The sequence below is a fragment of the Bemisia tabaci genome, chromosome 1 (genome assembly GCF_918797505.1).
Source record: "Bemisia tabaci chromosome 1, PGI_BMITA_v3".
In the NCBI taxonomy this organism is placed as follows: Eukaryota; Metazoa; Arthropoda; class Insecta; order Hemiptera; family Aleyrodidae; genus Bemisia; species Bemisia tabaci.
The window spans coordinates 4325634-4339320 of NC_092793.1; the positions used below are offsets into that span (position 1 = coordinate 4325634).

General features: G+C 40.6%; 1 protein-coding gene across 3 annotated transcripts in view; it reads right to left on the minus strand.

The window, feature by feature from the left end:
* The window catches only part of LOC109032169 (uncharacterized), a 276458-nt gene that overhangs the window by 60467 nt on the left and 202304 nt on the right, over positions 1-13687 (minus strand). For all 3 annotated transcript variants that reach the window (XM_072303601.1, XM_072303622.1, XM_072303571.1), the window contains exon 6: positions 1472-1496. In XM_072303601.1, coding sequence (XP_072159702.1) covers positions 1472-1496 — 25 coding nt within the window. The remainder of the gene's footprint in view (positions 1-1471; positions 1497-13687) is intronic.

Consider the following 13687-nt stretch of genomic DNA (forward strand, 5'->3'; position numbering starts at 1 on the left):
GCACAATAAACGTTGCCGTGGCAGTGTCTGCGATACGAAAATATGGTAATCTCAATCTTGACGCTTTGGCTCAGCTACAGCAAATTTCTTACATTTTGAACGATAGAGGGTGGAGAAGGAACAATGCTCGATTGAGAAGCCTGCCAAAACCGCTGTAAAGCACGATTTGACTCACGGAGAGTATTGCGTTTCTTGTGAGCGGGCAATTCAAATTTCCCGTGACCAATGTAAAATAAAAACGTTAATTAATTTCTTAGTTAGGAGTTAATTTCAGTATTTTTCAAAGCAAGAATCGTGTGTTAGGTGAACTTTTGGTTTAGACGAATGTATCAGAGTGCTTAAATTTGTACCTTGTTCAGTGGTCCGTTGCGTGAAATAAAATTGAAAACTTTATTGGATAAGATGGTGAAAATTACGCAAGTTTTCCAAAGTTCGTCGAGATGAATCGTTTCGAATTGGGAAAGTCCACGGAGGAAGGGGGATTGAAAGGAAGTGAATGAAAATGAAAAGAAGCGTGAAGACTGAACAAAGCGATAATTTCCGTGGCGAATCGGCAATGGCAGCTCTGGTGCAGGGTTATCTTTCATCGTTTATTACTCGACTATTAGTTTACCTTCTCGGATCGTATTCAGGTTAGACATGCTGCATGCGAATTATCAACAGGGGGAACGGGCTTCAAGAGGCACACTCTCCACTCCGCCGTCCGCAGGAAGAACGCCATATGAGCCAAAAGACGATGCCATATTTCCTTCAATAAAAACCCAATTTACTGGGAAAATTGTTAATATTTCCCGTCAAAATTTTCGCATGATTTGTTCACGATTTAATCTGATACACTCATCCAGAAATTTCAAAGTAAAATGTGCATAACTAACTCAAAAATTTGTGTTTTATCCGGGGAGATTTGGCAACTCTCGAATGTTCATACGGCGTTCTTCCTTGGCACGGCAGCGCTGCGAGCGTGCCTGCATCACCGCGGATTCTCATGCAGGTCGCGTGGGGTTTTTAGTTTTCAGAACATGCTGCGGTGAGATTTCTTGTGTGCCTCATTCTCAGCAGTTTTTGAATGTGTTCAGGTGCCCAAGATCTGAGTTACACAAGTCAAACAAAGATCCAGATTCGTCGATAAAACGCTCTGATGTTCACTCTGATTTGATCTTCGTGGCACAATGCCTGATCCTATCGTCCTTTGAGAAATCCGGTAATGTCGACGGTGCATCAGACAAAAACGCATACCTTTATTACGAAGATGCGAATTTACGTGGTTTAATCATCATTTTTAAAATGATGTGTAACTTTTCTGCCCTACAGAAAAATATAGAAAATGAATCGAACATCTCTTCAAATGAATCATGATACTCCCTTATTTTAAAGCACTTAATGCGCTTGGCATTGTTCAACTGAAACTCGAAGCGCAGTGTAAAAATTCTGAGAACTTCACCAATTTGTAAACGATAAGAAGTGTACTTACTCTTTGACTGGTATCATCCCAACAGCTGGAACAAAAAAGAAAACAATAGCCATTAGAATCAATTTGATAAATGAGAATGCAAAGGAGTACTGGAAGATTGAAAAAAACACAATCTTCCATTTAAAACAAGAGAATACATGAAAAATTACTCAAATACATATCATTTTCAACTATCCCATTTTCAGGTTGACCAAATTGTGTCTAATTAGAAATCTTCAAAAATAAATAACTCAGTCACCATTAATCACTTTTAATCTTTAACGGACCAATATATATTTGTGACCATCTCGGATAGTAGTGTGTTTTGACTTTCTTATTACAAAAAAGAGTGCTTTCTGAGAGAGGAGAGAAACAGCATGGTGCAATGATCCATATTGAACCAAACCAATTGGTTCCAATACACCAGTGACCATCTCGCAGTCTAGTGTGTAGGATGTTTCGACTTTTTATATTACAAAAAGGAGTGCATTCTGCAAGAGAAAAACATCATGGTGACATGTTTCACATTGGACCAGTCCAATTGGTTCATTGTGACTCTATCATACTGTAGAGTAAAGATAAGCAGACATTAGGTATCATTTACCATGATTTTGACGAATGTTATTAGAGTTATGGTATTTGCTACCATGGCGTATGTTAATTATTGGTGTGCTCATATCACCGTAACTCGAACCGTACTTTTTTTTTTTTTCAGTGAGTGCTTTCGTTTCGAAACTTTCAAAATAGCGGGTGTGTTGACCAGTCCGTGTATTTGCTTCAAAATAAAGCGGTTGTTCATAGAAAGAACTGAGAATCTTGACTAGCATAAAGTTTAAACAAGGAAAGCAAATCACAATGGAGACCTCTTTAGAGGTCGGCATATTCGTCGCTTTTCTGACTCAAGGGCGTAGCTCGATCTCCTCGTGAGCCCCAGAAAGCATGGATTTATACGTAAAATATGGCTCACGTGAAAATTGAGGTATACGTCCTCACGTCAGAGAAGCGACGTATTGTCCTCTTCATTTACAACCCATTGTTCCCCACTAAGATAAGGTATCACTATTCTTCTTAGCACGCTTCGTCGGTTCGATTTGTTGTCCGAGTTGTCAAAAATTCAAATTCTTAGATGCCTCCGTGCAGATGAATTATTTAAAATTTGTAAAAATGAGCAATACATACGCGTGGAACATCTGCGAATGAAAATTTTTCTTGACTCTACACATCAAAGCGTGATTTTAAAGTCACAACTCCGGCCGACGGTAGAAGACATGGGAATTGTGAAAATTGGAGGGAGCAGGCATGCGGAACATTCAGGGTTGCCACAGAATTTAGGATATGGAATTCCCTGAAATTTCCCTGATTTTCGCGACACATTTTGGTTAAATTCCCTGGCAATTGAAGATGTGACGGATGGTTAAGAAGGCTTATTTGAAAATGGTTTGCAGGCAAACTTTGTTGTTCGAAACCTCAAACCCATTCTAGAAATCAAATGAAGGTGATTTAACGAATTTTCCCTGATATTTTCGTTACTTTCCCTGACCTTTCCCGCTTTCTCCTGACATTTTTGTCATTTTCCCTGACATTTCCATGTTTTACCTGACAATATTAAATTCCCTGACATTTCCCGGTTTTCCCTGGCCTCGGCAACTTTGATATTACAATATGAAATATTGATTATTGAGAAAACCGAAATGTAGAGAAATCTCCGTCTCTAAAGCACACCTTGTTGATAATGAAAGAGATGTATGTCGACTATAGATAATTACTTTAATTTTATAAATGAATCCATTTTTATCGCCCACAGAAAAAGAGCCTAAGCGGACAGCGCCGATATTTTTCTAGAAGGACGAAGAGAGGAACTTTGGTCAAGCGAAGTTTAAAAAAAGTTTCCACAAAATTGGTTTCAACGAAAAAGAGAGAAAAGAACGCTATGAAAACATAACTTGGCGAGCTGCAACGGTTCATATCATTTTTGAGGCAATACAGGGTGTAAAGTTACATTGTAATCCGACAATCCCTCGTATCCCGTCACGAAAGAACATAACTACATTTCAAAGTTGCCAGATTTTTCCGCCCAAATTGCATTTTGATAGGGAGAATTATGGGAATTTCTAATTGAAAATTTTACTCATTTTTTCTTGATGTCTTACCATAATTAGAAAAAACTTTCACGGCAAAAATTTCGCAGGAATTTTCTCGCAAATAATTAGAATTGTTCGAGTCCATTTTGCAACCTTGGAAGGGAGCTACGTTCTTCCGTGCGGAAAACGACGAATCAAGAGCACTGAATACAGGAGATCAAACCCTGAAATATCATTTCTCAAAACTACAACTGAAAAACTGTCGAAACCGCGATATTTTTCAGCATATTTTTAATCATTCATCATGCCGAAATATTCGCACGACAAAATCTCTTCTTTGAGTCTCCCGGCCCAAGAATTAGATTTCCAGCGGACGTTATATGCTGAATGGAACTATGTGCAAGTGGAAAGATGGGGTGTGCTCGTTATTTGAGGGCAACAAGAATGAATGGGGATTTTAAAGCGCCAGTGACGTCAGCGGCGACGAAGCCGTCTCCATTGTCGTTCTTACTCGGCTTTAACTCATGAGCCCTGTCCACAACGCTCTTGTCACGTGTCCACGGCTCACGAGTTAGCGCTCACCATCAGTTCCTTTTGATTTAATGGAAAATTCCGCTTTTTCATTATCTTAAAAGAAACACTCAAAAGAAATATGGTAGATTTCACCACACTCTGACACGGTGATACGAGTATGGTAATAGACACCAGGCTCTATGGTAGCATTTACCATATTATTTTAAGTAAAACCAGGGTTCTGACGAGTACTACTTTAATTCTGGTTATTTTCACTTAACAGTATCACTGTGTAAAAAATCAAGTAGACTTATGATAGATGTTACCATACTTTTTTTTCAGTGAACTATATCCACTTTTACATTGTTCCTCATCTAGCTCACCACGAGCACACCCCATCTTTCCACTTGCACCTAGTTTCTTTCAGCATAAACATGTCCTCCTGTTGATTCTCCGGGTGCAAAAGCTCACGGTTGCGCACTGAAAAGTGGAGAGGGTGGAGGCTTGGAGGCACGTGTGAAAACATCTCGGGGACACACGACGGGCTGTTGTTGTAGTGGGAGAGCGCACACTGACATCATTTCGAAAATTAGCGGCCGACAGGGAACAGGAGCAGGGAGCAGGGGGCAGGGGGTCAGTCCCGGCTAGTGAGAGGTATGCAATCCAGGTACTCACGTCGAGGCGGTTGTTGCGCTACGGCGGCGTAGCAAGACCTCCGAGCATAGAAATTAATAAACAAAGCTATAGTCGAAGAATGAATGGACGTATTTATGCTAAATGGAACTATGTCGCACGCAAACTCTATGCACTTAGTTCCTTTTAGCAGAAATACATCCAAATAAAGCTATCCTACCAAGGGAAGCGAATGATTGCGATCAACAAAGGAGTTAAGTACTAGAGTCCCTGTATACTGACGGTAGAGATGAGAGTATGCGAATCCATTTCTGATTGGTTCCCACATTTTAGGCCTTCACAGTGTCACAAACGGGAATAAAGATTATATTTTCACCAATAGAGAATTTGCAGGTGTCTGAAATATGCTGAATGTCGTGTTTAAGTGGAAACTACTGAGTGAACTGAGCACGAGGATACCCTTGGTTTATGAATTGAACAATAATTATTGGAGAAGATATGACAAAATAAGCTAATCTGCTAAAAAACGTGTGTTAAAATGGGAAATGCCGCCAGATGACGTCACTAGGCGATGCATTTTCTCACTTTTCAATCTATTTTTATACTATTTCCCATATAAAAAAAAAAAAATTGTAATAATTGAAATCAAACCTTTAAGCACTTTCAGATGAAGCGATAAAAAATTTGCATGCGAATTCTCCATTGCAAAGATTGTAAACTGGAATGAACCGAGACGACAAGGATCAAATGGAATGAGAGAGAGGACGGAGATAGGAATTCGGGAATGGGTTAATCTGAGATTACAAAAAACTGCTGATTTGTGTAATCTTTACTCCCGTTTGTGACATCCATAAGTTTCAACTCTCTCTATAAAAGGACTCGACTAAATACCTACTAGACCTGAGAAAACCCACATGAGACCCTATATTAATAGTTCATCATTTTCCCCTTAGTCCATCAACCACCCGTTTCAACCAATGAAATCGCTCCATTTTCCCTTTGACTTCTTTGTCTATACTTTTGTCTAGAAATTTTAATATTCAGCCCGCTGTCAGGACGAGAGATCGTTTTATAAAAATGCATCTCGAAGAGCGAGGAACGGATGCCTATCTTCGGAGACTTTAACGCATGGAAAAGAAAGTACATCATAATGATTTGACCAACATATCTCTTGAAAATATCTTGACGACCGGCCGCTGATTTTAGTTGCGATTCTTGAATTACATAAATTAAAAATGCATCAAATTCCTTTGTCTATATTATTGTCTATCAATTTCAAAAAGCATCCCACTGTTTGGAATAGACAATAGAGGTTATTTCGTGAAAAGACCAAGAACACAATTCAAGCTTGCTTCCTTTTGAAATGGCAGCATCAGTCCAGTTAGCATGGATACCCTACGTACGTAAATTTGGCTATTGTATTTATGCTAGCTTTCCGTATGCTACAAATGCAAAAATCGTTTCTTTTATGCATTACCTGTGCTTTTGAGTGCAGTTTGCATACTCAAGCCCCAAAAATATGAAATACTTCACACTGGAAAAAAAAGCCGCTTAGATCTAGAGTCCAGACTCTTAACAACATTGAAAAGAAAAAATACTCTTGATTCAATCCGATTTTTCTTTGAATCGAAGAGCCGAGCCTCTTGATTTAGGCAAAATTCCTTTTGATTCAAGCAAAGAGTCCGATTGAATCAAGAGTTTTTTCTGTCAACGTTTTTAAGCGTCTGGACTCCAGATCCAAGCGACTTTTTTGTCCAGTGCACAACCAGTAGGAAATGCCGTACACGAAAAATTCCAAACTTTCATATTTTTCCTTTTATTTTTCCAATCGTAAGAGATGATTAAACAACGCACGTCGGGTAGTCTAACCCAGAATTCAGGGTCGTAGCCCAGGGCCTGGCGAGAATTAGGCATCGTTTATCGCTATTTCCCCATTTGAAGCAATGGTAAAGAATCGATTATTAAGGTGTTCGTTGCGGACACCCTGTTTTTTATAGGTTTTTCCGATCTTTTCCCATAGGTTCAAATGGCAGATCAATCGATATATCGCAAAGTACGCCACGCCACTGCCCGGGTCCCGCTCGGCTTAAGGGGCGCGGCAGCGAGGCACAATGAAACAAGTCAATTAGAAAAGTTGGATAAAATGCGGAAACTTTAAAAGGCTTTAACTCGGTTAATACAAACCGTTAAGGTTTTAAAAATGATTGCATTGGATGTACTAGTAAAATTATCTTTGAGAAGCACCTCTTAAACTTTAAAATTTGACAGAATAAACCTCGAAATTTGCAGTTTTAATCGAAAATACACATGGATTGAGGTCCTCTTCCGGAGTCGCCGCACACTGGAGCGAGTCAGTGGAGAGGGTTGGACATACATCGTCACCTCCAGGCAAAGTATCACAAGCGCCATGCGACGTTTAAAAATTTCAGCCGCCATTTTATTTTTTTACAGAGAAATTGTTCAACGAAGCTGTCCGAAAATTTCACTGAATTTTCTTTGTGCTGTCGATAAAATTCAGTGAAATTTCCAAACAGATTCAACAACGATTTCTCAGTAAAGAAATAAAATGGCGGCGGAAATTTTTAAACGTCGCATGGCGCTTGTGATACTTTGCCTGGAAGGTGACGATGTATGTCCAACCCTCTCCACTGACTCGCTCCAGTGTGCGGCGACTCCGGAAGAGGACCTCAATCCTGGACCTCGGTCGGGTTCCCATACCATCCGATCCTGCAACGGGAATCCGACGTGCTTCGCGATCAATCGATCGAACTATCATATAATCCTATAGGAAAAGATCGATTGTCGATGTACACCTTGCTAATCGATTCTTTTCAATAGTTCCAAATGGGATACCATCGATATTCGATGGTTCACGCCTCGGACGAATTAAGAGGCCCGGCCGATGACCACTTTCTCCCGACGCGATAAATCCTGGCGGCCGGGTCGGACCTCGAACGACCGCAGCGGCCAAAACCGCCTAAATCCAACGGAAACACGATTGAGATGAGTGGCGTGGCGTGAAAGATCGATTATCGATATATCGCCATTTGAAGCTATAGTAAAGAATCGATTACTAAGGTGTTCGCTGCGAACACCCTGATAATCGATCTTTTTTTATAGGTTTAAATGGCATAACAATCGATATATCGCAATTCACGCCACGCCACTGAGAGATCCGCGTTTCTTCCTCAACCGCTCGACCGTTCCCCGACCGTTCGGCCCGGCCACCGCCCATCCTTCCTCGAAAACTTAAAATTAATAGATATAAATAACCGAGGATCCCCCCCCCCCTCCGTTTCGTGTGTGATTTGTAAATCATAATTCGCGTAATTAGAGCCTCGTTCTGACGTCGAAATCGTGCGCCGGATGATTTGCCGCCCGTTTGGTTGGAATAGGATGTTTAAAGGATTCATGTGTTACTTTTAATTTTTGATTGTGTTCGGAGAGGTTCGAATCAGAGCAGCTCACAGTCAGTACAAATTGAATAGCTGTCTTTGATTCCCTCTAAATCCAAGGCGGCCTCCGGCGATTGCATTAGGGAGTGAATGCGAGGGATTTTCTTCTCGCCCCCCCCCCCCCCCCCCCAAAAAAAAAAGAAAATCTGTGAAAGCAAAAGAAAAATATTTGTTACACGGCAAAATTCACTTACACGGTGCAAAATGCAAAGATTTCTAAAGTAGGTTTTCTTTAATGAATAATCACTCCCTTATAAAACTTGATGAAATAAGCTCCAAGTTTGGGGATTACAATATTACATGTTAAAAATTCAAATTTCAAGATACGGCAACGTGAAAATAATGGACGAATATTTTAAAATGAACAGTTGCGTTCATATCACCTAAAAACAAATGATTTCTTAAAAATTTTGAGTCTAATTGTAAGATGATCCCTCTATACGACATAACGCTCATGAGGATAGTGTGCCATTTTAAAGTTTTAACTTTGACCTCCTCCCTACAACTCCTAAGGAATCGATTTCCAAAATAGTAGCCGTTTTTGACTAAAGAAGTGAAGATTCGGAGATTCTCTATCACTCCTGAAATTATGTCGAAGGCGAGGCTGAGGTTAGAGATGACCGATTTTTTAGTCTATGTTTAAAGGCGAGGTCCTTTCATCGTCCGTTACTCAAAGGGTGTACCTGCAGTATAAGATGAGCCTTGTCTGCCGTAAAACTCCGCGCTTCCCGAGGCTCATGGAAACATTTACCTACCTTGCTTTTGTGAAGCGACGATTATGTAGCCGTCGATTATTCTGCCGTGCTAAGGAAGAACGCCGTACGAACATTGAAGAGTTGCCAAATTTTCCCGGATAAAAAAAGTATTTTTGACGAAATCTATGCATATTTTTCCTAGAAATGTTCAGATATTTTAAATTAAATTGAGAACAAAATAGTCTGAAAAATTGGGAGGAAAATATTTACGATTTCCCCAATAGATTCGTATTTTATCGGAGGATATTTGGTAACGCCTGAAGGTTCATACGGCGTTTTACCTTAGCATGGCAGTATTCCCTCAGTCTTCCGTATCTGTGTCGTCCATTCAAAGCATATCCAGTGATGTAGATAAAACGATCGGAATAAAAAAAATTGAAGGAGGAAAATTGAATTAGGTGAATTAGAAAATTACTCGGTCAGACTTAACTACTCTACGAGAGACTCGCGGGTAAATCCGTGCGGAATGCCAGATCGCGAATGAAAAATCCTCTCTTACTTATAATTAGGTGAACAGAGAGGCTTCAGGTTTTATCGGCGGAACTTGACAGCTACGAGCCGGTTCCGGACTGGTAAATTTCGTAGCCCTCATGACATAAGGACGTAACTGCCCATACAATTTAATGTGTCGTTTCGTTCTTTCGTCGAACAGGTAACGATTTGTCCACTCGATCTTCCTGTGCCGTGGCCGGTTTAGCATAATGAAGATGGAGTCAAGTTCAAGAGGAATCGAGTTTATTGACATTTAGCCAGTTTCTCGCGAGTGTTAGCGTGTGCTCTGAGCCGCGGTCTCCCGGAGCCAGTGGATCTATCGATATTTCCCCATTTGAAGCTGTGGTAAATTATCGATTAATAAGGTGTTCGCTGCGAACACCCTGTTTGTCGATAATTTTTCATTGGTTTAAATGGCCGATAAATCGATGAATCGCAAAAAACGCCACGCCACTGCTAGGAGCCGAGTCCATTGCTTCTAACAACTAACACTTTACAAACAACTAACACACGAACGCATAAACACAACAACACGGAAATAAAGAGGTAGGGGTTAAGTCCCAACTGTTGGATGTTATAGACATTTCCAACTGATTGTGGTAGTACCCCAATACATTCGGTTACTAATCCAAATGTTGCAGTGCTACCCTAACTGGAGTTGCAGTGTTACCAAAATTAATTGAAAATGTCCATACCATCCAACACACCGGAGTATGCAACTACATAACTTTGGGGGATACAGGCCTGGACTGGTCATAAGGCCAATCTGCCATTGGCAGATACGCCCCCTTAGCGCGCCGAAAACGCGCCCCTTTCACAGATAGCAAAAAAGAACAGAACTAAAATTACGACCGAGAATATATGCGGAAAATTTCTTAAATGAACGGAGGAAGAGAGAGTTAGGAGTAAAGAAAGGTGTTTTTACCCATGATAGTGGTGAGCAGAGGTTCAAAACTACTTCCTGTAGCGTAAACACTATTCGGTGAAATTTTCACCTTTTTGTTGACATACTGGCACTTTGTCATCCCCCTCCTTCATTCGCTATGTGTAACTGCCTTAGAAGCGATGGTCGGTTCGATTTTTACACATACGCACCTTTTAGAGACTCTTGAGAGACCTTTGAACTTATTTCTTCCATTTCAAAAGGACTATTGATTTGGACATACCATAGCATATCTCGAGTATACTTAACCATAATTTATGTCGAAATTCAAAAATAAAAGACATCTAAAGTGTAAACGCGATACAACTATTCGTGCAAGATGGAAGTCCATGGATGTCCATTGCATATGAAAAATGTAAGACGCGGTGGCGTAAGTCGTGAACTCGCAATGTTCTGCTCTATGCCACTAGTTTGAAGCACCATTACGAATAAGACAAACGCAAACAAACACAATATGGAAATTAAGGGAGGGAAAGGATGCGCGTTAACGACGGCGCAGAGATACAACTATTCGTACTTGATGGACGTCCGTGCTGCATCTGAAAAATTGAAGGCGCGCTGACGCGAAGCGTAAGCTCTCAATGCTCTGCTAAATGCTGTCGATGAGGTGTTCCGATTCGGGAGAAAAGTTAAAAAGAGGCCCGAGCACATCTCTCTATACTCGTTGATACTCGTTCTTTCTTCTCTTTTTTCAGGTTCTTGTCTAATTGTTTTTTAGGATGGACTTGCAGACCCCCGTCTTAAGCTCGCAGTACTGGCTCGGTTCATTTCGAAGTAATGGTGCTTGGATGCGTCTAGTGGCTTTCATATTTTATGTTTTCTCTAATTTCGGAAGTTTGTCGGCTACTTCAATACGTTCAGTTTTGCAATTTATACTCTATACGATTACTTTGAACATGGAAATACCGTAAACATGTACTGTTTTGCCAAAATTTTCTGGACCCCTCTCCACGTAGGGGTTGCCTTACCAGGAAATATCACATTACGCCCCTTTAACCAGCCAATGGTCTACGCCCTCAGATGCGAGCCAGTCCGACCCTGGGGAGATAACGCCTAACACTTCTTTTCCGTGCTGTGATTCCGGATCAAGAAGTTAAGGCCGTATCCATAATGCCGTGTTACAAAAGAGACCAATAAAACCGGAAATGAAGTTAAGAGAAACGGGTCACAAAACCAAGAACAAATTTTGATTTGCGAATACATTGTTTCCGAAGATACCTAAATGACGCGTAGAACACGATGCGCACATTAAAAACGCGAAAAAGTAACTCAGAAACTGAGAAATACCTACATAGTTCAAAAAGCGCAACTATCCCGCATATTTAAGAAGTCCCGATTTCGCGCCTGCCTATGCAATGATCTCATCCGGCACCAAGGAGAAGCGAGGAGAGGTTCCGTCAAATGCCTTCCTAATCCTCGTACATGAATATAATCGGTAAGTCGAAACTATTTCTTCAGAATCAAATTATCGAAACTCATTCATGCTGTCTGTAGTAAGCGAGCAACAATTCCTCATTAAAATAAGTTTTATTTTAACAAAAATCTGCGGAAAATGGGAAGAAAATAGCGATTTGACTGCCGTAGAAGATCACTTCCATCATTTTCCCGCCATTCCATTTGTAGCTGAGCATTTGAAATTCCTTCGAGTCTTAGGACTTTTTAAAAGTGGGCTTGTCCGGGATTTTGACTCCAAAAATACGCAATAAATACGCAATCTACTCACCCGGTGCTTTCAGGATATTAAATAAAAACACAATATTTAGAGACTCATTGGATCAAAAGTTGTTAGAGCGGGAATTTGTATTGGAAAAAACCCTTAGGTCTTCGTAAAACTATCCTTATCACCCTGAAATATTTCATTCCCTGATGAATCCGAGTTATTCCCGGTCCCATACTGCCGTGCTAAGGAATAACGTCGCATGAACCTTCGGGCGTTGCCAAATTTCCGTTGGAAAATCACGAATTTTTGAGAAAATTCGTAAATACTTTCCTTCTAATTTTCAGATAATTTTGTTCGCAATTTTACCTCAAGTTCTTGAAAATTTCTCGGAAAAATACTCAAAACTTTCCTCAAAAATTAACATTTTATCGAAGGAACTTTGGCAACTCTCAAATGTTCATACGGTGTTCTTCCTTAGGACGGCAGTAGAGTCCTTTATACGAGAGTCAAGACAATTCGGCTCATGGATGTCTACGAAAATCATGGTGGAATAAGATTACAGAAATTGAACGTTTTCGTAATCTTTGATCGGCCATCTCAAATGCACTTTCCCGTTCCTCCTCTCATTCCGTTTGTTCCTTGCCGAACCCGTAATTCCCTGTACATACAGATTAAATCTTGGCAATTGGTGAAAATGTACTCTTTATGCCGTTTGTGACACTGTGGAGCCTAAATACGGGAACATCAGAAATGGATTCAATTGTCTTGACTCTCAGTATAAAGGACTCGACGGCAGTATACACGATGCGTTGGATGAGAATAGTGCAGGAGTGGAGTTTGTATTATCCGAGATGGGTCAATGACTGGGCCCAAAGCTGACACACTCCATTGGTTAGAGGCCGTGCTGACATGGACGTGGACAGGGAGGGCGTCGAGACGTCACATGAGACCAACGGTGGCTCCACGCGACGCGCGACGCCAGCAACGGACACCGACGCGCGGCGCGGCGGCGTCGCGACGCCTGGTCAGGTCACGTCCCACCAGTCAGCGCCCGCCGTCTACCGTCTGGCGTCTACCGCGCGGCCAACGTCCTTTTGCCGCGCAATCGTAAGTCCAACCAATATCACCGGTGAAACTCCTATACCATGTATCTTGTTTGAGATGTCTTAAAATATTTGCTCTCGTTTTATCTAATTTTTTTTTAGCATAGACAAAATCAGTTCATTACATAGAATTTTTACTGAATTTTCTTCGCACAAACAGAGAGTTTTTTGCACTCATAGTTTTAAAATGTATTGTAACTCATACACCATTTTTGTAACTCGTAGTTTGCGAATACTGGAGTTTCTGGAAATTTTACGAAGAGTTGCTCGTCGCGGTTGCTAGACAATTCTGGAAATTCAAAGAAAATGCTGACATATTTTTCTTTGGGATGAATATTTGTAATGAGAATGAATTTCAATTAATTTCCTCTTTTTATTGATTTATTTTACAGAATTTTACATTATTTTAGCGACTATTACAATGGAAAGTAGCTTTTCGCTTTTGAACTCCGTCAATGCGTGAATGATATTCGGAATACATTTTGGAATCAGGGACTAAAAAATGTCTGCCTCATCCGTAAAAACACATACGTGCATGGAAAAGCAATGATGCACACGTGTTTTACGAGGTGAGCCAGAAATTTTATAGTTCCCAATTCCAA